The sequence below is a fragment of the Telopea speciosissima genome, chromosome 7 (assembly GCF_018873765.1).
Source record: "Telopea speciosissima isolate NSW1024214 ecotype Mountain lineage chromosome 7, Tspe_v1, whole genome shotgun sequence".
Classification (NCBI taxonomy): Eukaryota; Viridiplantae; Streptophyta; class Magnoliopsida; order Proteales; family Proteaceae; genus Telopea; species Telopea speciosissima.
In genome coordinates, this window is record NC_057922.1 from 61,432,409 (window position 1) to 61,460,038 (window position 27,630).

Genomic DNA, 27,630 nt, shown 5'->3' on the forward strand with positions numbered 1-27,630 from the left:
TCAACAGCTTTGAGAACAATTTAGGTTAATGCAATTCTTAGTTCCATTTTTCCAACTAGGATAGAACGCCTACATGAGCCTCCTATAAAAAGTCATACGACAAAAATGGAAAGCAATAAAGATTCTAACAAATCACATTCACGTCTATTACTCTACTCTGCATACCCAGAATTTTCTAAAATTCACCAACAGCTTGAGCATAGAATAAAAAGCTTCACCATACAAAGACCAGCAGAAAATCCCTTAGTCGAAAAGACTGAAGCCCATGTCCTGTAACAATTAAAGAATAAAGAACATCAGGGAAGAACAAATATATATAAAAGGTAGTAATTCATTGATATTATAAGGGAAATTATCAGCGCCACCCCCTGACGTTTGCCTATAATTTAAGGCACACCCACTAACTACCATATTATCAGCACCACCCCCTACTTTACCAAACTAATTCCATACAGACCCCCTACCATTAGTGAAGAGCTGTTAAGTGGTGATGTCAGCAACTTAATATTTTTTAAAAGACAATTTTGCCCTTCTTAATGGGCTAAGTACCTAATCTACCCTTTAAATTAAAACACCCCATAAACCCTTCTTCTTCCTCACACTCAGCCGACCACTAACAAAAACCTCATCATTACCGAACTCCCATCCTTTTCATGCCTTCTTCTCATCTCTTACCTAGCAACTCATGGACTGAACTCTCCAAACCCAAACCCTATCTCTGATATAATCTATTCCATTTTCTCATTTCTTTCCTCTGAAACCGATCTCACCATACCAACTCTCATTCACCCTCTCCTTTATTCTCTTTCTTCCCCCCACTAACCCTTTCCTTCAGCTTAGGGATGTAAACGGATCGGATTCAGCTCGGACAGTGCTAAATCCGCATCCGCATCCGCATCCGATTAGCTATCGGACGGATTCGGATAGTGCTAAACGGATACGGATCGGATATTTTATCCGTTTACATGTAAATATAGCTTTTCGGATAGCTATAGCCTATCTGTATCCGCATCCGTTTAGTTTTTGGATGGATTCGGATAGTACTAAACGGATACAGAAACGGATTTCGGCTATTTATTTACACCCCTACTTCAGCTCTGAACGATACAATCGTCTGAACCAACTTGCACCAAAAAAAAAAAAAAAATCGGTGATGGCCATTGGAGTTCAATCACATGGCCTAATCCCACTGGAGTCTGATCGAAAGCAACCATAGGAGTGATCAAAGTGCAGCTGTTGCTGTAGTTCAGGCGGTGACCACTTCTATTTATTTATTTATGTCTGTTTCAGGGATTCGGATGACTCAGTTAAGAGTAAAGGGTTATTTCCAAATGCCCCCCCCTGAAAATGGCCAAACTTACAGTTGCCCCCTTAAACTTTCACTAATTCCACGTGCACCCCTGTTTTCCAAACTAAGTACCACTATAGTCCCTACCATTAGACAGAGACATTATAACATAACGGATCCCAGTTTTTGAACCTTGATGGACCATTCTACCCCTTGATAGGGTAAAATGACCAAAATGACCTAACCTTGAAAAAAAAAAAAAAAAAAAAAAAAAAAACACCTGCAACTCATCTTCCCCAAATCGTTTAGGGTTTGGGGAAGATGAGTTCTTGAATCTGAAAAAAAGATGAGAAAACTAACCACTGAACCATTTGAATCTGAAAAAAAGACGAAATCCGAACCAGCGGAAATCAGGTCTGTCGAATTGTATCTTTTAAAAGATGAAATCCGAATTATGCAATCAGATCGAAAAAAGATGAAATCCGAACCAGCGAAAATCAGATCTGAAAAAAAGATGAAATCTGAATTATTTGAAAGAGGTAAAAATTCAACTCAAAGCTTATATCTGCAAGATTCTGTCGAATTGTGTCTTTTAAAAGAACTGATTTTAGTGAGCTTGGGTTCTTTCCACAAGTTTGAATGACTGTGTGACCAATCTCTGATTTGAAGTCCTATTCTGCTCGATGGAAAACAGGTTCGCGGTGACTTTGCGAAAGAAGAAGAGTTTTGTGGGAGGGCAATTTTGGTGAACCCAGGTGATGGAAATATTCTATCACTCTATGCTGACCTGATTTGAGAATCCCACAAAGATGCTCATCGAGCTGAGAGATACTTTGATCAAGCCGTTAAAGCGGCCCCTGATGACTGGTAAGATAGTTTCTGTTATTTAATTCTTCATATGTTTCCATTTGCTTTCCAATTGGGCCTCCTCAAGATGTACAAGTATTTCAAGAACTTGGGCTTTTCATTTAAATGGTTCAGTGGTTAGTTTTCTCATCTTTTTTTCGCTGGTTCGGATTTCATCTTTTTTTCAGATTCAAATGGTTCAGTGGTTAGTTTTCTCATCTTTTTTTCAGATTCAAGAACTCATCTTCCCCAAACCCTAAACGATTTGGGGAAGATGAGTTGCAGATTTTTTTTTTTTCTCCAAGGTAAGGTCATTTTGGTCATTTTACCCTATCAAGGGGTAGAATGGTCCATCGAGGTTAAAAAACTAGGATCCATTATGTTATAACGTCTCTGTCTAACGGCAGGGACTATAGTGGTACTTAGTTTGGAAAGCAGGGGTGCACATGGAATTAGTGAAAGTTCAGGGGGGCAACTGTAAGTTTGGCCATTTTCAGGGGAGCATTTGGAAATAACCCAAGAGTAAAAAAGAGGGATAATTATGTAAAGCGAGGGGACATGGTAACATTTAACAACCCATCACCAGGGTCATCTTCTTCCTTTCATACACAACCGAAACCAGCGGAAACCCATCTCAGCCTCTCAGGTGTGATTGATGAAACTCATGCGATAGGAATTCAATCAAAGTAAGAGTTAAGGGATAAATTCCTAACTTCTAACCCTACCGAATGCAAGAGATGGCAGCCCCAATAAAGGTCAATATAAACTGATATTTTATTCTGCAATAACATATGGCAGTAGGAAAGAAAGATCAGATCTGAACTGTATTATAACTTCCAGTTCTTGCAAGCCCTCGAACTGAGGTTCTGAATTGGGTGAACAGAAGTGATCGATACACAATATGAAGAGCTGAATGGTCGCCAGAAAACAGAGCATGTAAGGTAGTTTCTGAAAACCAGCAGTCGATCAAAGAGTTAGGAAGGGGAAGGGGAAAAGAAAGAAGGGCTGGGGTGTGATTTCAGGGGGTTTGGGTGGTGGGGGCCAGCATGGTGGTGGATTGGATTGCAGCAGGGGGTAGGGGTGGGTGGATGGTTTGAAGAAGAATAAGAGGAGGGGGCCGGTATGGTGGTTTGAGTTGCACCAGGGTGCAAGGCTGGTGGGGTGGTTTGGGTGTGGTTGCAAAAAGAAGAAGAAGAAGAAGAAGAAAAGAGAACAGTGTGGTTGCAGCAAGAAGAAGAAGAGAAGCTGCTGGTGGTATTATCTCATTTCCTCTTTTTATCTTTTAAGTGAGAGATAAGAAAGAGACATTAGCATAGCTGGAAAAAAAAAAAAGAAATAAAGGATAAAGGGTATTTTGGTCAAAGGAATTTCTGATGTTAACACCGTTCAAAATTGGGTAATGGTTGATATTATGGTAGTTAGTGGGTGTGCTTTAAAATATATGCAAACGTCGGGGGGTTGCCCTGATAATTTCCCATATTATAAAGCTATGCAAGGGAATCACAGCAGTGGGTTCGTTGCTCTCAAATTACCAAACCCTATTCTTGCGGTACCTGACCTTCTCTCCCCAATCCCATCTCTACCCCAATCCTTACTCTCTCTCTATACCTCCCAACCCCACCCCCGACTTCCCCGCTAAATAGATATCACCCAACCCAATCCCTACTCTCTCTCTCTCTCGACCTACCAGCCCCATCCCCGTCTTCCCCGCTAAGTCCCATCCCCGCTTTTTTATCCCCCATTTCGTACCCCTTACCAGCCCCTCTTCGTCCTTGCACCCCACTCTCTCCCACCACAGGTGTTTGGTAGACAAAAGGAACAAAAAAAGAAAAAAACAACGGTCAGATCCCATTTCAGCGATGGTATAGGTAACTCCACCTCCAACCTTTCCCTCTACAACCCAATCTCTACGAACTATCTTCCCTTTCCCGATCACTCTCTCTCCAACCCCTACCATCTCTTTACACTTCCCTCCTCACCCAACCTTCTCCCCACTTTTTCTCCCCTCACCGCCCCCCATTTTCTCGACCCATCCTAGAATCTCTCTCCTCTCCCTTAACTCAACCACCTCGCCCCCCCCATCACCACCCTCTCCCCCATCACCGTAGGTGTCAGGGAAAAAAAGGGGGGGGGGGGGTCGGATTGAAGCTTCCTCCCACTCACTCCCCCCTCCCACCCCCTTTCCCTACAGCACCTCTACCCCTGGGACATTAGGGATAGAAAACAGAATCTGTGGCACTTGACTGCCTGAGCTCTAGTGACCAAGGCATCTTGCGGATGTGCGGCTACACATAGTAAGGCTTTCATGCGGCACAACTATGCCGAGATTCATCGGTTACTCTTGTCCTTCACAGGTAAAACAAGCTAAGGTGTTGGATGACTTTACCGCCCCATATGTGAAATCGAATTAGAGCTCAAGACGAATATAATGACCATAAATATAAGAAAGAAAGGAAAAAGGCCATCACCGAAGCACACCCTTCATTCTTCTCCGTCATGAAACAAATGTATCTACGCAAGGGAATGGTATAAATAAATCATTTTTATATTATGAATTTGATTTGTTTGCAATACATTCCAAAACTTTGGTATATAGGAGATCAAAGTAATAGGCAATGGAGGGATGGGACATGGTGCCCTAATACAATGGTAAGATTATAAACTTATTTCAAAGATGGGTTGGCAGTAAAGTAGGCAGTGGGGGGATGGGATACAGTGCTTTGATACCATGTTGAGATTAGAAACTTATTCCATTCATTGATTATCTCCACAATATCTATATATATATAAATGAATACAAGAGAGAAGATCCCAATCGTTTAAGGTATTACACCTTGTGAGATCTCATTAGAGATCCACTTACAATAGGAAAGCCAGTCTTAGAGATCTAATTATAATGGGAAACCATAGGACAGCACATGTGATAACTACTAAGGAAGGAGACAAGTCATGAAACTGTCAAGGCAATCTTCTAAGGAAGATTGTAAGTCTAATATGGCAAGGATATCTTGGCCAGCTCAATTAGGAGAAAAATAATAAGAAGAGATAGAATCTCGGTTGATACACCCCCTCAAGATGGGGATTCGAGCGCTCGAATTCGCAGCTTGTCACGAAGAAAGGAGAACCGAGCAGTGCTTAGACCCTTGGTAAGAATGTCGACAATCTGGTCCATGGTGGAAATGAACTGAACCTATAACTCACGGGATGCCACTTTATCACGAACAAAATGAAAATCAATCTCTACATGCTTGGTACGCGCATGGAAGACCGAATTTGCAGAGAGGTATGTAGCACCAACGTTATCTCACCATAGGACGGGAGGCACAATAATAGGAATCCCAAGTTCACCAAACAGAGACCGAAGCCATGTGAGTTCGGCACAACTATCGACAACAACCTTATACTCAGACTCAGTGGAAGACCGGGGGACAATTTTCTGTTTCTTGGAGGCCCAGGATATAAGATTGGGACCCATATATATCGCATGACCACTAGTAGATTTACGGTCAATGTTATCATTAGCCTAGTCTGCATCAGAGAATGCTTGGAGTTGTAGGGAATCGGACTTGGAGAAAAATAAACCAAAATCCCAGGTTGCCTTTAGATACCAGAGGATGCGTTTAAGGACCAATGATCCTCTGTTGGAGCATGCATAAACTAGCGGGCACGATTGACGGAGTAAGCAACATCAGGCCGAGTCAAGGTAACGCATAAGCAACCAAAAACTCATAAAGAGGATCGAGCATCTTATGAGTATTATAGGGTTGCAGCCAAGGAAAGCACAAGCATCCAAAAACTTTGAGAAATAAATAATCAGGGATTTGTTGAGTCATCAGTTGATAGAGAGAAAGATTCCCAACAACAAAGGACGGCATCCAATTAATGAGATAAACTGTCGTTTCAAAGTCATAGTCCCAATACAGGGAGGGGACAAATCCATGGGAGAGAAGAGTAAGACCGGTTTCGACAATGTGTCGATGAAGGCATTTAACGGTCTTGATGTCGCTTACTCCATCAACCGTGTCTGCTAGTTTATGCACGCTCCAACGGAGGATCATTGGTCCATAAACGCATCCTTCAGTATCTAAAGGCAACTCGGGATTTTGGTTTATTTTTCTCCAAGTCCGATTACTTACAACACCAAGCATTCTCTGTTGCGAACTGGGTTGGTGACTACATTGACCGTAAATCCACAGGTCGTTATGCGACATATATGGGTCCCAATCTTATATCCTGGGCCCATAGTTGTCAAGGGCGTTGGTGACGCCTAGGCGTCCAGTCGCCTTGGTTGACTTGGGCGCCTTGGACGCCTTGTTCGCCTAGTTGGTGTCGCCTTAAACTTTGGCCCTCTCCACCGCCTTGGGTCGCCTAACCGCCGTGACAACTATGCCTGGGCCTCCAAGAAACAGAAAATTGTCGCCCTGGTCTTCCACTGAGTCTGAGTATAAGGTTGTTGCCGATGGTTGTGCTGAAGTCACCTAGCTTCTGTTTCTGTTTGGTGAACTTGGGATTCCTATTATTGTGCCTCCCGTCCTATAGTGTAATAACATTGGTGCTACGTACCTCTCTGCAAATCCGGTCTTCCATGCGTGTATCAAGCATGTAGAGATTGATTTTCATTTTATTCGTGATAAAGTGGCATCCCATGAGTTACAGGTTTAATTCATTTCCACCAAGGACCAGATTGCCGACATTCTTACCAAGGGTCTAAGCACCCGGTTCTCCTTTCTTCGTGACAAGCTGCGAATTTGAGCTCACGAATCCCCATCTTGAGGGGGTGTATCAACTGAGATTCTATCTCTTCCTATTATTTCTCTCCCAATTGAGCTAGGCAATATATCTTTGCCATATTAGACTCATACTCTTCCTTAGAAGATTGCCTTGACAGTTTCATGACTTATCTCCTTCCTTCTTAGTTTTTATCACATGTGATGTCCTATGGTTTCCCATTATAATTAGATCTCTAAGGTTGGCTTTCCTACTATAAGTGGATCTCTAATGAGATCTCACAAGCTGTAATACCTTAACCGATTGGAATCTTCTCTTGTATTCACTTAGATATATATAAACTATTATAGAGATAATCAATGAATGAAATAAGTTTCTAATCAAATTAGGCATAGTAGTGGATAAAGACCTTAAGAATGACGTGGTGGATGTTAAAAGATTTAGGGATATCCATCAAGCTTGCATTGGAAAAAGAGGTTGTTAACATAATTAGTGCTTACGCACCCCAAGTGGGATTAGATGAAAGTAGCAAGTGACATTTTTAGGAATAAATGGATGAATTAGTGCAAGGTTAGCCAAGGAGAAAAGATCATTATAGGGGGTGACCTGAATGGACATGGAGGGAGAGATCGTAGAGGCTATGAAAGTGTGCATGAAAGCTATGGAGCTGGAGAGAGGAACCAGGGGAAACCTTAGTTTTGGATTTTGCGGTAGCTTATGATTTACCTATTGTGAACACCTTTTTGAAAAGAGCCTAAAATTTAGTTACCTACAAAAGTGGGCACCATAGTAGCCTTTTCTTCCTAATAAGGCCCGACAAACTGTTTTGTAAGGATTTTAAGGTTAATCTTAGGGAGAGCCTAACCACCCAACATAGATTGGTGGTCCTAGATATGCGCCTCATTACGCAGAATTGTAAGAGAGGGGAGCCTATTTGCCCTAAAATAAGGTGGTGGAGCTTAAAGGAGACTTACTAAATTCATTTACCGATAAAATGAGTAAACAAGGAAAGTAGGACTTTGAAGGCGACACTAATACGATGTGGAACGAGACGGTGGCTTGTATTAAGAAAGTTGCTAAGGAAGTCCTAAGGGAATCGAAAGGTAAACGTCATGACCCTAGGGAGACCTGGTGGTGGGATGAAGAGGTCCAAGTAGCCATAAAAACTAAGAAAGCTAGTTTAAGACATGGCAAAGGACTAAAGAGGGAAAGGATCTACAAAGGTATATTTTTGCTAGAAATGAAGCTAAGAAGATTGTGAGGAAAGCAATGGCAAGGAAATATGAGGATCTTTATAACAATCTGGAGACAAAGGGAGGGAAAAGAAGAGTAGAGATTTCGACCATTTTAGATGTATTAAATCTGAAGATGGTTGGGCACTAATACAGGATGAGGACATTACAGAGAGATGGAGAAGGTATTTCAACAGATTTCTAAATGGAGACTTCTCAAGTAATAGTCCCCTTGAGGGCAACATTACTCACCAAGACACCACATGTCACAGTTACATACGCAAATTAGGGTGTCTGAAGTAAAAGAAGCTTTAAAAAAGATGAATAGGCAAGGGACCAGACCCAGATGGAGTCCCAGTAAAAGTGTGGAAGAAACTAAGGCTATGTGGTTTAACCTGGCTAACCAAGCTGTTAACAGGATACCGAGCACAAGGAAAATGACAGATGAATGGAGGAGAAGCGGTGTGGTGCCAATTTACAAAAATAAAGGGGATATTCAGGACTGCAATAACAACAGAAGCATACAATTTATGAGTCATACGATGAAGGTTTGGGAGAAGGTTATTGAAGTCCATTTAAGAAAGGAAACTACTATAACAAAGAACCAATTTGGCTTTATGCCAGGAAGAGCCATGATGGAAGCTATTTACTTACATAGGAGACTCATGGAAAGGTTTAGAGAGAGCAAGAAGGCTCTCCAAATGGTCTTTGTTGACCTAGAAAAAGCCTACGACAGAGCCACTAGAGAGCTAAACTGGCATATACTGGAAAAGAGAAGAGTGTCATGTAAAAATGTTGACATAATTCATAGAACACTCCCAAAGGAAAGGGAAGGGAATTCATTAAAGATATGTATGATGGTGTGGTGACTAGCGTAAGAACTATGGGGGACCAAGTTAGTGAATTCCCAATTACCATCCATCATGGTTCAGCCTTGAGCCCTTATCTATATAACACTGATCATGGATGACTTGACCAGAGACATACAAAATGAGGTTTCTCGATGTATGCTTTTCACTGACGATATTTTGTTGGTAGATGAGACTTAAGCAGGGATTAACACCAAGCCGGAGATATGGAGATCAACATTGGAATCAAAAGGTCTTACGTTAAGTAGAACAAAGACGGAGTATATGGAGTATATGGTGTGTAACTTTAGTCGCACGATGATAGTAAAAGAGGTGATCAATATTGAAGAGGAGAGATACATCAAAGTACCTATTTTAGATATATGGGCTCTATCGTGAATAAAGAAGGCAATATAGAAGATGATGCAAAGTAACTATTTTAGATATATGGGCTCTATAGGGTTCAGCGAAAATCGTTTGAGGTGGCACGGCCCTATTCAACGAAGGCCTTGGGATGCACCAATGCGGAAGAGTAATTTGGTTATGACTGAAGGAACTAAAAGAGCTAGGGGCAGGCCTAAAATGACCCTAGAAGTAGTAGAAAAGAAGATACGTATAGTTTAGTCCTTGTCCCAAGTATGACTTTGAATATTGCTGTTTGGAGGGCTAAAATCCATGTAGCCAACCCCATTAGGTGGGTTTGATGAGCAGTTGTTGATGTAGTGCTCTATTCTTTTTCTTTTTTCCATAATTCTAATTATCTCGTCTTTGCATGGATCCATGTAGCCGACCACATTTAGTTGGGATAAGAGTCAGTTGTTGGTGGTGGTGGTGGTGTTGTAATCTTCGGTTTGGGTTACACTTGAATTGGGCCTCTAGCCCAAAGAGTTTTCTTTATAATAGGCTACCTTAATGGGTAAGAGTTGGAAACAAGGGGTTTATTTTATTAATTATTTAAGTTGGAGTCATAGGCTAGTATCTAAGTATGAATCATATTGCAAATCCCTAAGAGTATTAAGTTTATAAAATCTGGTGCTGCACCAGTGCAGTGGACATTGCATACAATTCTGATTTAGAATGTATCTTATGCAAACACTTACATCATCAGATTCCTCTTTCTCTTCAACTTTCTCTTCTTTCTTTGGTTCTTCTGCAGCAGGTGCAGCACCAGCACCACCCCCGCCACCACTAGCAGCTACAGCAATAGCAGCACCTCCACCGGCAGGAACTGAAGCCAACTTCTCCCTTCCAGATGCAATAAGCTCTGTAATGTCTTTTCCCTTAACTTCAGAAAGGAGCAACTCAATCTTATCCTCATCAGCATCAGCACCAACTGCAAATCAAAATAACAGTTACTATCTTTACAACCCCCCAAAAAAATCAACAAATGTTATTTCTTAAGGAACAAATGCCATACCTAGTATCAGAAACAAGTTTACATACATACTGGCATTGATTTCAAGCATATAATAATAGACTTAGAATTCAATTCTCTGAATGGAGACCCTATTTGCAACCCAAGATGAAAAAAATGCAGCCCAACCTATCAAGTCACCAAACCATGTTTCATAAACTCCAGACCATATTAATGAAAACTGAGGCCATTGTGTCTGGACAGAGATGATCAGTAGTTGCTTAAAAGCCTTAAATCTACGGATTTTAGTAAAATTAAATCAGTTCCCTCTAGCCAGCATTATAGAATAACACGATCAAGGTCATCCAAACAAGACACCACCATATCTTAGATGAACTACACTCCAAATCTATGCTGGTTAAGAGTCTTAAACAAAAGACCATGACAAAACACTGAACACAAACTGTTGGCCGCACGACAATCTAGCCTACAGCTTGCAATCGTTAGCTTTAGGTCATCATAGATTACCCAGCAAAGATCCCTTGCATGGGTTTTTTCTCAATAGAACAAAGAAAAAACAGAAAAAACCTATTAATAAAATCCTGATAATAGCATAGTTGGAAAACCAGGTTTTGACTCGAGTCAAAAAAAATAAGGAAACCTAGTCAAGACTCAAGAGTCGTGAAAACTCGCCAGGCTTAGTAAATAACTAGACTTGGTCCGAATCAGTCCAATTTTCTCATGACTCGGTTTTTTTCCCGAGATTGGTATTTTTTTGGGTTACCCATATTAACATGCTTTATCAATTCCATCTTCCCTAATTTCTCCCCTCCAGTCTCTACCACTCTACCCCTCCCAATTGGCGACGAGGCTGATAAGAAACATGGACAATGATACAATTCCTCTCTCTCTAAATCTGTAAAAAAAATCCATGGGAAGTCATTAGTAGCTGAGCTTTTGGAATCGGGTTTTAAATTGTTGTCTGTTACTTCGATTCTAGCTCTGTTTTTTTGTCATTTTTTCCATGGCCTACATATACCTCGAAATTCAACCCCTCAAGGTATTTCCATATACTTTCTTCCTTTCCTTTAGTACTAATTCTTTCCTGTTTAAGCAAAACCCCTCAATGAGCAAAAGGGGAGAGGGTTTCCTGTTTCCAATCTTTGTTTCTTCCTCTCATGGGGTTCTTAGTTCTATGAAGTGTTGTAAAGCATTGGAAGTCCGAAACTACAAGTCTGTCATCTCTGATGAGGCGATGAGTATCTATGTACCCATTCTTTACTGTAAGAGCCCTTGGAACCGTCTGCCATCTAAAAAAAATAAACGGATCGTATGAGGTGAAGGTATAGAGATAATGATGGGGACATCATGCCGCATCATTGTGCAAGTTCCAGCCCTAGTTTAAGTCCATATTTGGGTGTTATAACTAGTGGTCCTGTCCTATTGCGGGATACCGTAGCTTCTAGGGTTTGTCCTGCATCAGAAAATCACACATTCTTCACTTGAACCTGTAATAGCAAGGTACAATTGCATCTTCATTGCACAAATTTCCTTTCCTTGAAATCAGCAAATCGAAAACAACCTATACTCAACCTGCATCAGAAAATCACACATTCCGTTCTGTCTCAAGCCTCAAACTTGAATCTATTATACTAATTCATGGATCCTATTACAGTGATTCATATTAAACAAGATTATATTGTTGGCACTCGAGATATGTGATTCTTTCATATATTTTTAAATGACTTTTTTCTGTAATAGTTTTTATTTTAGGGCGGGCCTTGGTGCAACGGTAAGGTTGCTCCATTGTGATCAAGTGGTCACGGGTTCGAGTCTGGAAACAGCCTCTCTGCGAATGCAGGTGTAAGGCTGCGTACATTATGACCCTCCCTAGACCCCGCAATGGTGGGAGCTTCATGTACTGGGTAAGCATTTTGTTTTTTTTATATTTTATTTATTCATATTTAACGTATTTAAAATATTTTTAAAAAATCATGAGTCGTTCATGACCAGGTATGATTCGCTCGACTCACCAGGTTCTGAGGACTGCGTCGAGTCAAAAAAAACTGGTTTGTCATCTATCGATAATAGTTAAACCCATTACCAGAAGTTGCAGTGCCAGGCTAAGTACTTAACTGAACTAAACGCACATAGCAACGCAAAATAGTCATCTAACATACGTAAGAAAATTCCAAATCAAAGCAACCCCAGGCAAAGTCGAAGCAAGAATACAAGGAACCATGGGACCTGAAACCTAAAACCTAAATAAACCAGATTTAGAACAGAACAACCACTAACCATCAACAACAGAACCGTTTTCAAAGTGGTAAACTCGTCCATAAGCACGGAGATGTCAACAAATATCCAAGAAACCCTAATCCCCAATAAGAATCAAAGAAGATAAAAACAGTGATTGAAGTATACCGGATCCAAGGATATTCTTCAAATCATCCGCGGAAGGGCTGGTGTTGCCACCCAACACAGCGAGCAAATATGCGGCGACAACCTTCATTGCTGCAATCCAGAGGTCGACCTTTGAGCAGTCGGCAGACGAAAGTCGAAAGTTGGAAGTCGGACGGATGTTGTACACCAGAGGACGGCCTAGAGAGAGTGCTGTTCGGGTTTTAAAGGGATGTGAAAGGAGGATGGGTGGTAGGAGCGGCGACCGGATTACCCGATCCGCCCGGATCCGATGAGAGGGCAAAGAAAGATCATATTGGGCTGGGAGGCTCTTTATGGTAACGTTCTTTTTAAGCGTTTTTTGTGTTTTTTCGTTTGGTAGTACTTTTGTTCCAGAACAGGTGTTTTTATCTTTATCATTTTTTTCTATTTCTGTGTTAAAAACATGTTTCTGGATGATAAAATGGCGTTTGATAAACTTGTTCCAAAAATGTTTTTAGAATAAAAAAACAACACAAAACCGTTTGATAAAATCTATTCTGAAACACCTTTTACCAAATTAATACATTTTAATCACAAAAAAACTTAAGAAAACAAATAATTATTATATTTAAGCTGAGTTCGGTTGGATTTAACATGATGTAAAGTTATGAAAAGGTTTAAAAGATAAAAAAAAAAACAAAAAGAAACTTTCTAACCAACAATGACTGTGCAACAAACTAAAAAACTTACGACATAAGTATATATAGCAAGTAAAATTTTCAGCTAAATTACTGGGTTTTTTTGTAGAGAAGTATGGCAAATGAAATGTTTAGTTTACCTTCAAACTACTGTCTAAAGTGTTACTATTTTTTATAAATGTTGATGTTCTCTTCTTAAAATATTCTACTTCACAACTCCTTACATCCAACCAGAGCCAACCTCAGTTTGCCTTAACAACCAACAACCATAAACTCAATAGACCACTAGACTACTCAAGCCTAAATACAATTGCCTAATAAAATGAACAACACAATTGAAGAACCTTGACACAATTTTGAATACAAGGTTCCACCCAATTACCCGAAGCCAAATCGTATCCATCCTAGAGTACATCAAATGTGAAAGTGAGTGCATGGGTGTATGCATGTGCACTCACATATGCTTGGCCAAGATTGAATCCATAGATCCCAACAGTCTATGCCTGATCACTAAGATTAAAGTTAAGGCCCAACCTCCCATCCATATGCCTTTGGAACCCAATTCCCAATTGAGTGTAAAAAGCTAGTGAACTGTAAAAGGACCAGCCATAAACCTGCTCAGCAGAAATGATCATCGGATAATCCTAATAGAATTGGTTATATAAGTGAAATAGCATGTCTCAGTATACAGGTGCAAGTATGAGCATTACACCCAATTTCAGATAATTCATGGAATTTTGGCTTTTCGTAATGAAAAGTGATATTTAGGAAACTAATACTGAGGAAAATTGAAACGCTAACCTGTTGCTTGATTGCGCTCTCAGCGGCTTCAAGTGCCTTCATGACCTGAAATAAACTATCATTGGAAGAATCATGGACACCCAATCCAGAGAACCTGTCGACTAAATTTACAATTCCGATCTCAATCAGAGGGTTCCACTGAGATCGAGTATCTCGACCGTTAGCCAATCCGTTCCGGACCAGAGGAAGAAGAAGAAGACGAGCAGAGGAAGAAAAAGAAGAAGAAGAGCAGTTTTTAGCTGTTGCAAAGGACGATGTCGCAAGGAACCAGTATAGATCTTAGGGTTTCGTTGGAGAAGACCCTCACAGGGGCGGCTCATTGGAGAAGAGAAGACAATGGAGTTCTCTTGTCTTCAAAAAGATCAGGCACAAGTCTACCATTTTTCCCAAATTTGTTTCATTTGAAGTGTTTCAGAAGTGAAAAAACAAGGTTTTACATGTTTCAACATTTCCTGTTTTTTGTGTTTTTTTTAGCCGGTTTGTTTCACTAGCACAGAAAAATAGATCGGTGCATCCAAACGGTCGATTCCATTTTTCTGTGCCAGTAGCACAAAAAAACACCAAAAACAAGAAACAGAAGTGTTACCAAACGGGCTCATAGTATGTTCGGTTTGATTTTTTGTTTTTTTTTAAACAAATCGGGCACTTGGCACACTTTTAGCACACATTTGAAGTCCGGTTGATAATACTTCTGTTTCTTGTTTTTGACGTTTTTCTATGTTACTGACACAAAAAAACAGAATCTACCGTTTGGATTCACCGGTCTGTTTTTATGTGCTAGTGAAACAAACCGGATAAAAAAAACACAAAAAACACGATTTGACGAAACAAGGGTTACCTTGTTTTTTTCACTTTTGAAACACTTCAAATGAAACAAGGAAAAAAACAAGAAAAAATTGTGCCCGGTATTTTCAAGCTCTCCTCTCCAAAAAAGCTCACTCCTCTCCTAAAGCTCACAGCCATCGTTCGAACCCCCATTGATGCTACTCCTGCTTCCTCTGCTTCTTCTTTACCATCGACGAACTCAGGTGAAAGCCCTATGTCTACTACTTCCTCATCTTCTTCTATTTCCTTCTTTCATAATGAAAACTCAGCCTCATCAAATCTCTCTCTCTTTGCACATATGTGAGCGTGTAAGAATCTGGCAAATTCCCTCTGCATTCGGAGATAACCCTAGAAATTAAAATTTCCAAGGGTTACTCCGTCTGCTTCATTCTTTGCTTTTCCTTCGATGTTTTTCTTTACCAAGGTGTCGATATTTGTAGGAATTTTTCGTTTTCATTTGTTTCTTTTTTAGGATTTTTGTTTAGAGTATACAGTGATACTACTTACCCTAGGTCAATTTATTTCGGTGAAAGGAAAAGGAGGGCCAGATGGATTTGATGCTGGACGTGGTATTCAAGAGAACCATTTCATGTGATTAGCAGAGACTTCCTCAGTTTAGCTTCTTGTTTCTAGCTTGATCTATGATTTTTTCAGCTCGAAGTTGGTTTTAATTTGCTTCTAGATCTGGGTTTTGGCTCATGTTTGAATTTTGATTGCTCTCTACTGCGATTATTTTTATAATTCTACTATCTGATCGAGTTGTATTATGTTTGTTCTTGATCTGTTTGATCGAGTTGTATTATGTTGCTTAATGGAAGACTTGGGAAAAAAATGGAAGAACAGGGGACTGTAGGGGCAGCAAGGGGTGGATGAGTGTGTGACTGTGTGTAGGGACAGCAAGGGGTGGGGGTGAGTGTGTGATTTTGAACACAGAGAGGGGTCAAATACACTTTCTAGACTATTTAAGACCTTGCATTCTATTCAAATTGCTGAGAGCGAAAAGCAAAAAGGAATAAAATTTGGTCACTAGTAATGGATATTTGGTTGCTGGACAGATTTATGGGTTTTCTTTGCTTCTTTTACTGAATGCTTCCTTCTTTATGATGCTCGCATGTAAATCCTCCCTCCTAAACTTCAGTTTGTACTTAATGGCCCATTCTTGGCAACTACAAGCTGCCCCTGCCTCTGCCTGCAGCAACTCTACCCGTCAACTTGATACTCTTTAGATCTTCTCTGTAAAACCCCTTCAATGCTTCACCTACGAACACAAGCCTACAATAAAACTGAGGGTTGGAATTCTAGAACTAAAGACAGAATTGTGATCCCATCGAACTACTTCTTGCAATATTTAACTGCCCAAGCTTCACAAAAACCTCTCTCCTAAAGCACATCCTAGGCAGTCTTTTGATCACAATGCAGGAGTTTACTTGCTTCTGAATTTTGAACTTCGAAGTTGCTTAGTATAGAAATTTATTGCTGATTACTCTTTCAGACTTGAGAATAAAATTCCAATTTACAGAATAGAAAAAGAGGAAAAGGAAAGGCAACAGAAAATTCCCAAGGAAAGGTTGATAAAAAAATTAACCAAGAGAAAGGTTGAAAATCCATAAGCAAGAGAACTTCCACTGGCTTCACAGAGCTGCATATAGACAAAGTCAATGAATCAACCAATTTGTGAAGGACTCTGTCCAGCTGAGCTTATGTAGAACTATTGGAAATAGAAGTGGAAGCATTTGGTCCAGAATTTTACAAAGGATTAAGGAGAGATTATATAATAGTGGTTAAATATCTTTGGTTGTATACCTCAGTAAGCTCAGAGAGATGACGAGTCTTGAACTGCCCATACAAACACTCACACATTCACTCACACCCCTTGCTGCCCACACACTCAAACACCCGAGCACAACATGCAGAGATGTTTATTTATGATCGTAAAAAAAACCCTGGTCTCCTTAAGATGTAGTTGTAGAAGTAAATTGAATGCAATGAATAATAAGAATTGGGTTACTTGTAAACTTCAAACTCAACTTGTTGGGTCTTTAGCTCAAATTGGTAGAGCATTTGGAACATGAGTATGTCTCAAGCATGTTCTAAGGGGAAGGTGGTTTGAATCCTCCAAGATCCTTTTTGGTTAGTCATACATGACATGATCATGGTGGATGTTTTCGTCTTAATTTTAAGTAAGTTCAGTCAAGTAATGGTATTTCTATAATAATTCATTAATTTAGTAAAAAGTGTTTCAGAACAGGTTTTATCAAACAGAATTATGTTGTTTTTTTGTTCTAAAAACGTCTCTAAAACAAGTTTACCAAACACCATTTTAGAACCCAGAAACATGTTTCCAACACAGAAACAGAAAAAAATGATAAAAGTCAAAAACACTTGTTCTGGAACAGAAATGTGATCAAACGGGCTCTTGCAAAACACCAAATTAGTATTTCTCACCTTGTAGAAACACTTCTACAAATTTTCGGAGAAACATGCGGCCCATTTAAGTTAACCAGGGGCAACACTGGTATTTGCCCGAAAAACATAACATTTAGTGAAATCCTGAAATGTACCCTAAAATCTCACAACCAACATTCGATCGACCTACTGCTCTCATCTTCTTCGCGCTCGACCGCTGCTCCTCCCAATGTAATCTTCTTCGCACTCGGCCTGCTGCAACTCAATCGACCTGCTCTCATCTTCTTCGTGCTCGGCTTGTTACAACTCTTCTTCAAGTTTGACCTCTGCTACTCTTCGTCGCAATCCACCTCTACTCCTCGTCCCAAGGTATGAAGTATAATCCATTCAAGAAAACGAATAGGTTTACATCGATTAAGGTTGTGTACTTCGATTTAGGGTTTTTAATTCGATTTTGGGTTTTTGATTCCTGTTCACAGAAAAATGAATAGGTGTATGATTTGTGATGTTTTTGTACTTTGATTTAGGGTTTTTGATTCCTATTCACATAAAAACGAATAGGTGTAGTTGGAATTTGTATTTCTGGATTATGTAAGTGTTGGATGGATTCCATTTCAACAGAGATGTACTATTATCAGGGAAGCTAGGGAGTTGATGAATCTATGGATCATCCAAAGAAAACTAGTTCATAACAACTTCATGTGAGTCGGCTAATTTATTCATGTCAACAATTTGCTTCTGAATACATAATACCTAAAGGCCATGTTTATATCTTGGTCTTTAAACATCAATAGAACTATAAGCCTGTAGTTGTTAGGTATGTTTTAGTAAATCAGTGAAATCTTAATTATGAAGCCTAGAACTTGCAGATAGTTATGATCAATATGATCAAGTCAATTTTAGTGCTATGATCTTACTATAAAATTAGCTGATTCATTTTTCTCTGAAAACAAAAGAATGTGTCAGTTAATATTGAGTGGGCTTTACAACGGTTTTGTTTTTTTGTCGGTACGGTTAGGTGGCAGTTTTTCCAATTTGGATCCTTGCCGAGCTGCCCGGCAGGATCGTGCTGCCCAGACACAGTACATGTTGTGCACAAAGTCCGCTTTACCCCTGCCCAAAAGCCTTATCAAATAAGGGTAAGGCGGTCATTGTGCACAGTACCATGTCTGGGCAGCATAGTCCTACTGGGCAGCTCGGCAGTAGAGGATCTGCTTTCCAGTTTTTCTACCAGTTTCGTAAAATCTCAAACTGATAAGAGTTCAGGTCAGGCTGAACCGGTTAGATTGGATCGATCCAATCAATTTGGGCTGGACCATTAATTTTGATCGATCCAACCGGTTCAGACTGGAAATTGGCACTCCTAGTTTATGCTAAGGTATCAGCTTGTTATGATAGTCCCAACAACTCGGGTTTGGATTGGCATATCACACTTTTCAAGTTATAAGGTCATTTATCCCTTTGTATGATTGACATATTTTTTGCTAAATTGGGATCGACCCAATATTGCATGTGGCCAAACGGGGCTCCCATCATACCCCCCCCCCCCAAAAAAAAAGGGCTCCTGTGGGCCCATCATTTATCCCTCTATATGATTGCTATATTTTTCGTTAATTCATCCTTTTAGAAATCATTATCGGTATGCATTGATCATGTTTTCTTCAAAAATCTTGATTTTTTTTTTTACATTTTTATCTTTGTCTGTACCAATCAACTAATACAGGATCAACCAAGAATCAGTATCAATCTTCTTCAATATTGATACGAATTGATCAAATAGAACAATCCAATATTGATTCCTCAAACCATTGTGTCTGAATTTTTTATATAATTATAATCAATTCCATTGTGTCTGAATTTTTAGAAGTGGAGATGAGAGAGCATCTTAGACACAACCTGTCTATAAATTTTTTTTTTGCTTCATCCATCGCATCAAGTGATAAATAATATGTCAAAGAATGGTCTTAGATAGACCATTTACAAAAATATGAAAAAATAAAATAAAATACTCTTCTAATAACCTTAAGCTATAATGGTTGCATCAGGCTCAACCCAAATCCTTCCCATGTATTAGACATAAATGCCCCATGATCCCAATTTAACTGATGGGAGAGGGTTCCCTCTGTCATCAGCTTGGGGTATCTCCTGCGCAACACCAAAGTTAGTTTGGAGAATGAAACATCTACATGAAGCCTACATGATCAGTAGAGAGAGAGAGAGAGAGAGAGAGAGAGAGAGAGAAACCATTGTGAGAGGATGTACTGTACATTAGCTGTAAGGAAAAAATATTCCCATAACGAAGCGAATGGTATAACACCTGCCCAGTTTTTTTAGATAGTATAACACATGCCTTCAATCTTAATAAGGGAACACTTCCTACGAGCCCTATCCAACACCCATCCTTTTCACTTGTATCCCAACTCATTTGCGACCGCACTTAGAATGCACCTGTCATCCGCTCTCTCTTTCCTCAACCTACTAGTCAAGCTATATTATTCATACATTTATCTCTCCATCCACATGATCAAATCTTTGCTCACATTTCTAGATCTGGTCGGTTCTCCTCCAAAATTGCTGCAAACTTTGTTAGCTCTAGTACAAGTTCTAGAAACCATCCAAATCCCATTTGGACAAGGATCTAAAAACTCAAAGTTCACCACAAATAAAAAGCAACAAGGATTTGAGTTTTTTCAAAAACCAAGGGATGACATGTAATTTACCCTCTTTTTAAAATCAAAATCATCAATAATTCATTTTTTTTTCTCCCTAGAGTTCAAGTTTGATGGCTGAGTTTCATAACTATGTTAATGACATGGACCCTTCGAATGTCCAAGAAGCCTACTAACATTTGTGATCTTTATCGAAACCACTAGATTTTATTAATCATGGAAACCACATGTAGAATGTTAATTTCTGAGGGATGCAATTTGAGCTAAGAAAGCAAGCAGCAAGCTAGCACCCTATGAGGATCGGGATGACGCCGGTTTCGATAGAGAGAAAGAGAGAGACAGAGAGAGAGAGAGAGAGAGAGAGAGAGCTAATTTATGATTTACTGCTAGCATGATCATCCCACTCCCTTTAATTATTCATTCAATGGACGTAAACTCACTTTTTCACTTTTTTAATAGAGAATCGATTTGGTTTGATTCGATTTGGGTTTCACTTTATCAGTTCAGTTTGATTCAAATAGACGGTTATCAGTCTAAAACTGAGACCAAACCCAATGAAATTTCACTTTTTAAAACCAAAATTGAATCAAATTTATTTAGTTCAGTTTTATATGACTGAATTCTGTTTCTGTTTTCGTTTCTGGTTCTTAATTGACACCTTAACTTTGTGGGTATACATTGGCATTTATCTTTGCTGCTTAGAAGCTTTACATACACTTAGACATCCTTATTTCCAGTATGTGATTTTTCTAGTAGAGAGAGGAATAGGCAACTTCTGTTCATACTACCTCAGAGGACTACTTGTTTCACTTGGCCCCTCATGGTGGCCTTGTTATGCATTAGAACATCGTTGACCTGCTGAAGCAGGGGGTGGGAAAGGATAAGCAGGGAAGGTGGGGAAGGGAAAAGGAAGGGGGTTGAGTTTGTTTGGCAAATATATCCAGTAAGGATGAGGATCGGGATGACACAGGTTTTGAAATTTGGACTTGGTTTACCATCCCTTAGTTATGCGATCTGTTGGATCTTGGTTATGTATCAACAATTGACAAGCTTTCAAACAATGCTCTAAGTACTACAAGCCAAACACCAGTGTTGAAGGTGTATCAACCTTCCAAATTCTAACGTACAGAGGTCATAGGTGATTATTGACATGGTATAATATAAGGAAAAAAGTTTGAAACTGTACAGAGATGGGGTAGACACTAGACAGTGTTTAAGAATCAGAGAAGGTCAGGCTCACCACAGAATGCATCTGGCTCAAATGATCTAGCAGATTCATCATTGTAAATTCCAGGTACAGCCCTACCCCCAGCTTCATCAGAAGAGATGTAAGAATTCTTCTGGTTGCCTTCAATGTTGAAAAGTAGAACACCACAAAAGACTAAAGATGCTGCCAGCCCTACAAGTGTGAATTTCAATCTGCTTAACACTGGTTTGACCTGAAATTGGAGAGAGAAATTTGTTTAAATGAGTTCAATAAGTGAAGAATTCAGGCAAGTCAACAAGGAATAGATTGCCCATAAAAGCCTTGATGGTGGTATGTGATCTTGCCAAAGGAGATAACTAAATTAGGTAGTTAGGCTCTATATGTATTACTCACTGAATATGAACCTAGAAGGCGATCTCGTGCCAAGACTTCTGCAGTTTTCACCCATATCTGTAAAGAAAAGAAAGACCCTGCTTCAGCTATAGAGAACATATGTGATATTAGGAAAGAAGAACAGAGTCAATCCCATTTTGTGTTCATTCGTAGAGAGAGACTATAGACCTCCTGAGTTTTATCAGAAAGTTCTGTGAATCTGTTCATGAAACTGTAATGGAGCCTTTAGAGCTTAAAAAATTGACTTAGTATGCCTCTTGGTAGAAAGAGACACTCTTCCATTAAGGATCAAAACGATTCTAAATCATATACTATGATGAAATTATTAGAATCAGGTCCTGAGTGAGAATCATTTTATAAGGGGATTATGATTAATGAGAACTAGGTAAAGAAAGAAAAGCAGATTAGCCCCAGAAACAAATTACCACGCCGGAGTATTCCATGTCTACCTCAAGTGTAGAATGAAAGCAACAAAATTTACATTGAGAACCCGAAACTCCAAAACAGAACCAATTCAGTGAAGATGGAGATATATATTAAACAGAGAAGAAACGAAGAAGGGAATAAAGGTTACCTGGCCATCGTACCACCCAGTTTCTTCATCTGCAATCAACCCAAAAAGACTCCTTTCATTCCTAATTCACAATATTAAATTAAATTGGAAAGAGGTTAAAAAAAAAAAAAAAGAAGAAGAAAAGGAAGAAATGATTTATACACTCGACAGTGGCGCTGAGAAGACGATTTCCAACGTAGGCCCAACCGAGGTACATCCGGAGGACGGCGAGGGTAACAACAAAGAGGCCACTGGAGGCGGCACCGAGAACACAGTTGAGGGGCTGCGATTCAGGATGAAAGATGCCGAACCAAGCAACGGGGAGTCCGACGAATTTATAGAAGGAAGCCCCCATGAGGAAGAGACGAGAGCTATAATCGGGTAAGTCTCCAGCTGCCCAGGAGAAAGGGAAGGAGGCGGCGAGGCTCTGGTACTCATTCACGGGTTGTTGGTCCACTGGGACGGGACACTCTGTTTCTGTTCCTGGTGGCATGTTTGCTCCTCCGTTCCTGAAGTAAGGCGATGAGGAGGAGGAGGCAATTGGGAGGAATCGCTGGCGTTGTTGATGATGATGTTGGAACTGATACTGATTTCCAGGGTATCTGATGTTGTTCTTGCAGAAGAAGAAGATGGAGGTTGAGAAGGTGGTAATTTGAGGAGTTGGGCTGGTGCCGAGTAGCCCTGTGACTGGTGCTTTGCCGGAGCCCGGCAACATTAACGCCGCAGTCATGGCAATGGTCTCTGCACTTGGCCCTCGCTGACGCTGCCTGAGAAAGGAGAAAAGAATCCTCGACTCTCTCTTACTACTCAATTACGCCACGTGGATAGATGATGATGCGACTTAGTGGTGGTAGCAATTAGAGCTGCAAGAGGGTCGGGTTGGTCTGGGATTTTAGTCCTTTAGCTGAGCCAGACCCAGCCCGACCTTGACTCAGGCCTAAAAAAATAAAAAATTAAAAGATTACCTATAATTGGGTTTCATATTACAAAATTAACCATTCAATATTGGGTTTCATATTACAAAATTAACCATTCAATCTTTAGTTTCACCATATTACCTAAATTAAACATTTGCATTACAAAAGTAGTCAAAATAATGTTTTCCTTTCATCTTATTAGGTATTATGACATTTTTACCCCGCATTCCTCTCCATCCTCTTTTCAATCACCACTATCACCCTAGAAATCCTAACGAATTGAAAACAAATTCAATCAAATTTCACCAAGAAAGATTTACAACAGTACTGAAAATCATTCAAACGCTCAGTCGCTTATCCAAAAAAAAATCCAATTTTTAATGAATAACAGATTGTCAAATCTAAAAAACAATCCAGCCCTAACTTGTCCTCAAGGTCTGGTCGGGTTGGACTAACCTTGATTGCCTCTGATCATGGGAGGGAGAAGAGAGATGCATGGCTGGGTTGGGCCGGGCTGGGCCAGGCCGAGTCAAAGAGAAAATTGTCAATTTTATATAAAATAATATTATAATAAAATATATTATATTACTTACTATCTTCATATATAATATATTATATATAATAAAAAATTTGTTTTTTCTATTTAAAGTTTATATCGATATATATTTTAGGGTAAATTACATGTCACCCCTTAGTTTTCAAACGAAACTCAGATCACCCCTTGGTTTTTGAAAAAAACTCAAATCACCCCCTCTATAGTAACGATGTTAGTCTGCTGTTAGTTATTGGTGTGAAAGGACTATTTTACCCTTGTACTAAAACATTAAAAATTAAATGTACAATACTACCCTTCCTTCATCTTCAACATTGGTCAAGGGTAGTTTAGGGATTTAAATTTATTTAATTGGTTGACTTCATTACTTACCAACATAAAACTAATGGTAGGGACTAATTTGTCATATTGGGGTCTAAACCAAGGGGTGATTTGAGTTTTTTCAAAAACCAAGGGGTGATTTGAGTTTCGTTTGAAAACCAGGGGGTGACATGTAATTTACCCTATGTTTTATATATGTATATGTGAGGGCATGGTGACTAATATGAGATCTGTGGGAGGTTAGAGCAAGGAATTCCCAATTACTATAGGATTATATAAGGGATCAACCTTAAGCCTTTATCTATTTGTGTTTATCATGGACGATTGAACCAAGAGCATTCAAGACGAGGTCCCGTGGTGTATGCTCTTCACCGATAATATCGTTTTGATGAATGATACAAAATTAGTGATTAATGTTAAGTTAAAACTATGAAAATCAATCTTTGAAATAAGAGGTTTTAAGATTAGTAGAACGAATACACAGTATATGACGTATAATTTTAATTATACTATGATGGATACAAACATAATGCTAATTGTGAAAAGAGAGATACCGCAAACAATTGACAAGCTTTCAAACAATGCTCTAAGTGTTATACCCGCACCCCAGGAGTATAATTAATTATTAATTCTTCCCCGTGACGTGTAGTTATCACTGCCACGTATGCCGGTGAGTTGTTCTCACTGGTGGTCAAACCCAGCTATAAAATTATTGACCATAGTACGAGTTTGCCTGTGGAAACTAGTCGGGACCACGGAGGTTGCACTTTGACGTGTCAGGGGTAAGTAATTGACCAAATTTTGTTGTGTGCTTACTGCCCTCTCAAAGCCCTCGCAGTGTGGTCCAAAGGCCCTGACCTCTTATGGTGGGAACCACCTTCCTACTCGCATCGGATGCAAGGTTACTGGCTACCTCCGACCCTGCATCCAATGCTGCTGACAAGGACTCTTGTGGGTGAGACCCTATGGCTAAGGTGCTATGGGTGTCCTGCCATGTTTGACCCTACCCAAATAGACCCTAGGTTACACTTATGAGACCTTAGCCAAACAGGCCATTAAAAGTGATTTTTTCTATATGAGAGAGAGGGGTAAGACTATTCCTTAGTCTTTCTTTTTTTTTTTTTCTTTCCTAACCTAATCGTGAAAGGAGAGGAGAGCTTTAAGGAGAGGGGGCGGCAAGGAGGAGAAAAAGGAGAAGGAAGGGAAGAAGAAGAAGGAAATGGCTGCTGGGTTTGGAGCTTTAAAGAGGCCACATCTTGTGTATCTCAGACCAGGTAAGCCAAGTGCCCCTTTTCCCCCCTTTTTCTCTCTTTCTCCCTTGCTCGTTTGAGCTTGGGTGGTTTGTTGGTAGCAGCCCCAAGATGGGGTTTTCCTTTTTTGAAACCCAAAGGGTTAGCTCGAACCATGTGTAGTTTCCCCTTGTAGGATGCTATCCCATTTTCATTACAATCCTATAAAGACCTCTATTTGACCTCTTGCTGAATCTATTTGATTCTAAAGCTTCAACCACCAAAGAAAACCCCAAATCTGGATTTTTGAGCTTTTGATCCTTTAAACCCCCTTAAATCTTTGGATGTTGGGTGTTCTAGGACCCAAATAGACTCCAAGACACCCCCTCCCTAGTCCCTTGAGGCTTAGAGAACCAAATGGGACAACACTGGGCTTTTAAAGACCTTGAAATCACACTTGGGTTGCATCGGAGGCAGAGTCTGCGTGAGTCCGATGTTGCCTCCGATGTGTCCTGAGCCTGCAGGGAAGGTCGGAGGCAAGGTCGGAGGCAAGACTGCGTGAGTCCGATGTTTGCCTCCGATATGGCTTGAGCCTACAGGAAGGTCGGAGGCAAGGTCGGAGGCAAGCCTGTTGAGTCCGACGTTGCCTCCGATGCAGTTTTTAAGGCTTATAACTTATGTAAACTGTGGGGTTTCTCTATGAGGCCTCCCCTACACTCTCTCACACTCTTATTCACTTCTATAGGCGCCAACATATGTGCAATGGAGTGATTTTGAGCGAGAATCGTTGCGCTTATACAAATTCTATGTGAAGTAATTGGTGAGTGGGTTTGGGTGACTGTTTGAGCTTGTTTACTATTGCTTATTCATGCATTTATGAATTATATTGTGACATTATCATTCAAGCATGATTGCATATTTGCATTTATTCTTATTCGATGATGATGATTTGGATGATATGGATTTGTGTTGGGTTACGGTGCCGGGAAGTACTGGCACCGGAACCCCCGAATTACGTGAAATTGTATATTACATCTCATTCTTGCCTGTATGCGCCGTGTTGTGCTGGTACCCGGGTGTTAGATGGAATGGGACGTTGACACACCCGGATGTACCTCTCAACACGATAGGATTCATCTAGTATATCTGTGGTTAGGCTCAGTTCCCTATGCTACGACCCTTACCAACAGGGGTTTAGGTGTTGGGTAGCGAGCACCGCCGCTGTGGAGAGTTAGAGAGGCCAGGCCAGGGTAGTAATGGTTATCGGGGTCTCGCCTCGGTGGTGATGACTACGACCGGCGCGGGCTCCATAGTAATAATTGAGGTTGCATTGTGGTGAGAATGGAAGGATCCACAATGTCTTCCCGAGTTATTGCAGTAGCATATACCCATTGACTTAGCATTGTGGTAGGTGGTAAATGAATTAATAATAGCATGCACCATGGACTATTTGTGATTGTGTGATTGTGCATCCCCTTTTCTCTCTCACTAGCTCGGTGGAGCTAACCCCCGTGTACACATTCTTTTTAGATTTGGATGCAGATGATTACTGTGGAGCTAGAGACCGTGACTGAGGATCATGGCGATGGTTGCCCATGATGATTGTGCCCACGGGTTGTACTGTTACTTGGGATCGTTCCCGTTTTATTATTATTTTAGAGCATTGTGCTTTGTATAAACTTTTATGTTTTACCTTTTTGGTAGCTACTTGATGGTCATAGGAATTTTGTAACTATGTTACTTATTATCATTAGCCAATGAACATCTTATAATCATTTCATTTACGCTTCCGCAAACTCGATTGTCTTGGAATGTAATATTCCTTTGTCTTTCGTACTACGATATTATTGTATTTTAATATTGGTTTATGACGTGATTTGGCCATGCATCGAGATCCTGGCGGTGAGGTGGGATGACGCGTGTCACCCCAATCATACCCTGATATTGTATTCTATCCCTTGTCGGGATAGGGGTGTGACAACATGGTATCAGAGCCATGATGCTCTGCACCAACCACAGTCTCGCGGACTCTTAATTTACTCTCCACAATTAGGTTCTAAACTAAAAATCTTCAAGAACATAAATGATTATGTGCAGACATAGGAGAAGACTGATTATGGTGAAACAAGAACTTAGAAGATAATAGGCAACATGAAACTTAGGATTTGAACCATAGGTTGTTAAGCTACAACTATGTAATTGCTTGGTTGAGTCTTAAGTAGGTCATAAATGGACAACTATATGTTAAAATTCATAAACAACAATGAATCAATTATAATCACCCACAATTATCAACAATGAATTAAACAAGAAAGAATTAAGTAACTACATAGAGATACATATAAGATTAATTACAAATATCCAATTGTTCCAAATCTTC

General features: G+C 40.0%; 2 protein-coding genes across 3 annotated transcripts; both read right to left on the minus strand.

The window, feature by feature from the left end:
* Positions 1–27,388, minus strand: LOC122667236 (60S acidic ribosomal protein P2-like). 2 transcript variants are annotated; one of them, XM_043863484.1, is made up of 5 exons: positions 27,383–27,388; positions 17,680–17,684; positions 12,721–12,810; positions 10,043–10,275; positions 1–270 (listed from the first exon to the last, which is right to left on the minus strand). In XM_043863484.1, the coding sequence occupies exons 3-5, from the start codon at positions 12,806–12,808 to the stop codon at positions 244–246; spliced, it is 348 nt and encodes a 115-aa protein (XP_043719419.1). In that variant the 5' UTR covers positions 12,809–12,810; positions 17,680–17,684; positions 27,383–27,388; the 3' UTR covers positions 1–243. The 2 variants fall into 2 exon arrangements, with proteins under 2 accessions (XP_043719419.1, XP_043719418.1); XM_043863483.1 differs by lacking the exons at positions 17,680–17,684; positions 27,383–27,388 and adding an exon at positions 20,933–20,955.
* On the minus strand, positions 21,107–23,002 carry LOC122667235 (protein CONSERVED IN THE GREEN LINEAGE AND DIATOMS 27, chloroplastic-like). The gene is made up of 4 exons (XM_043863482.1): positions 22,393–23,002; positions 22,252–22,280; positions 21,678–21,734; positions 21,107–21,516 (listed from the first exon to the last, which is right to left on the minus strand). Exons 1-4 carry the CDS (start codon positions 22,958–22,960, stop codon positions 21,298–21,300), a joined length of 873 nt encoding a protein of 290 aa, XP_043719417.1. The 5' UTR covers positions 22,961–23,002; the 3' UTR covers positions 21,107–21,297.
* Positions 27,389–27,630: the final 242 nt, after the last annotated feature.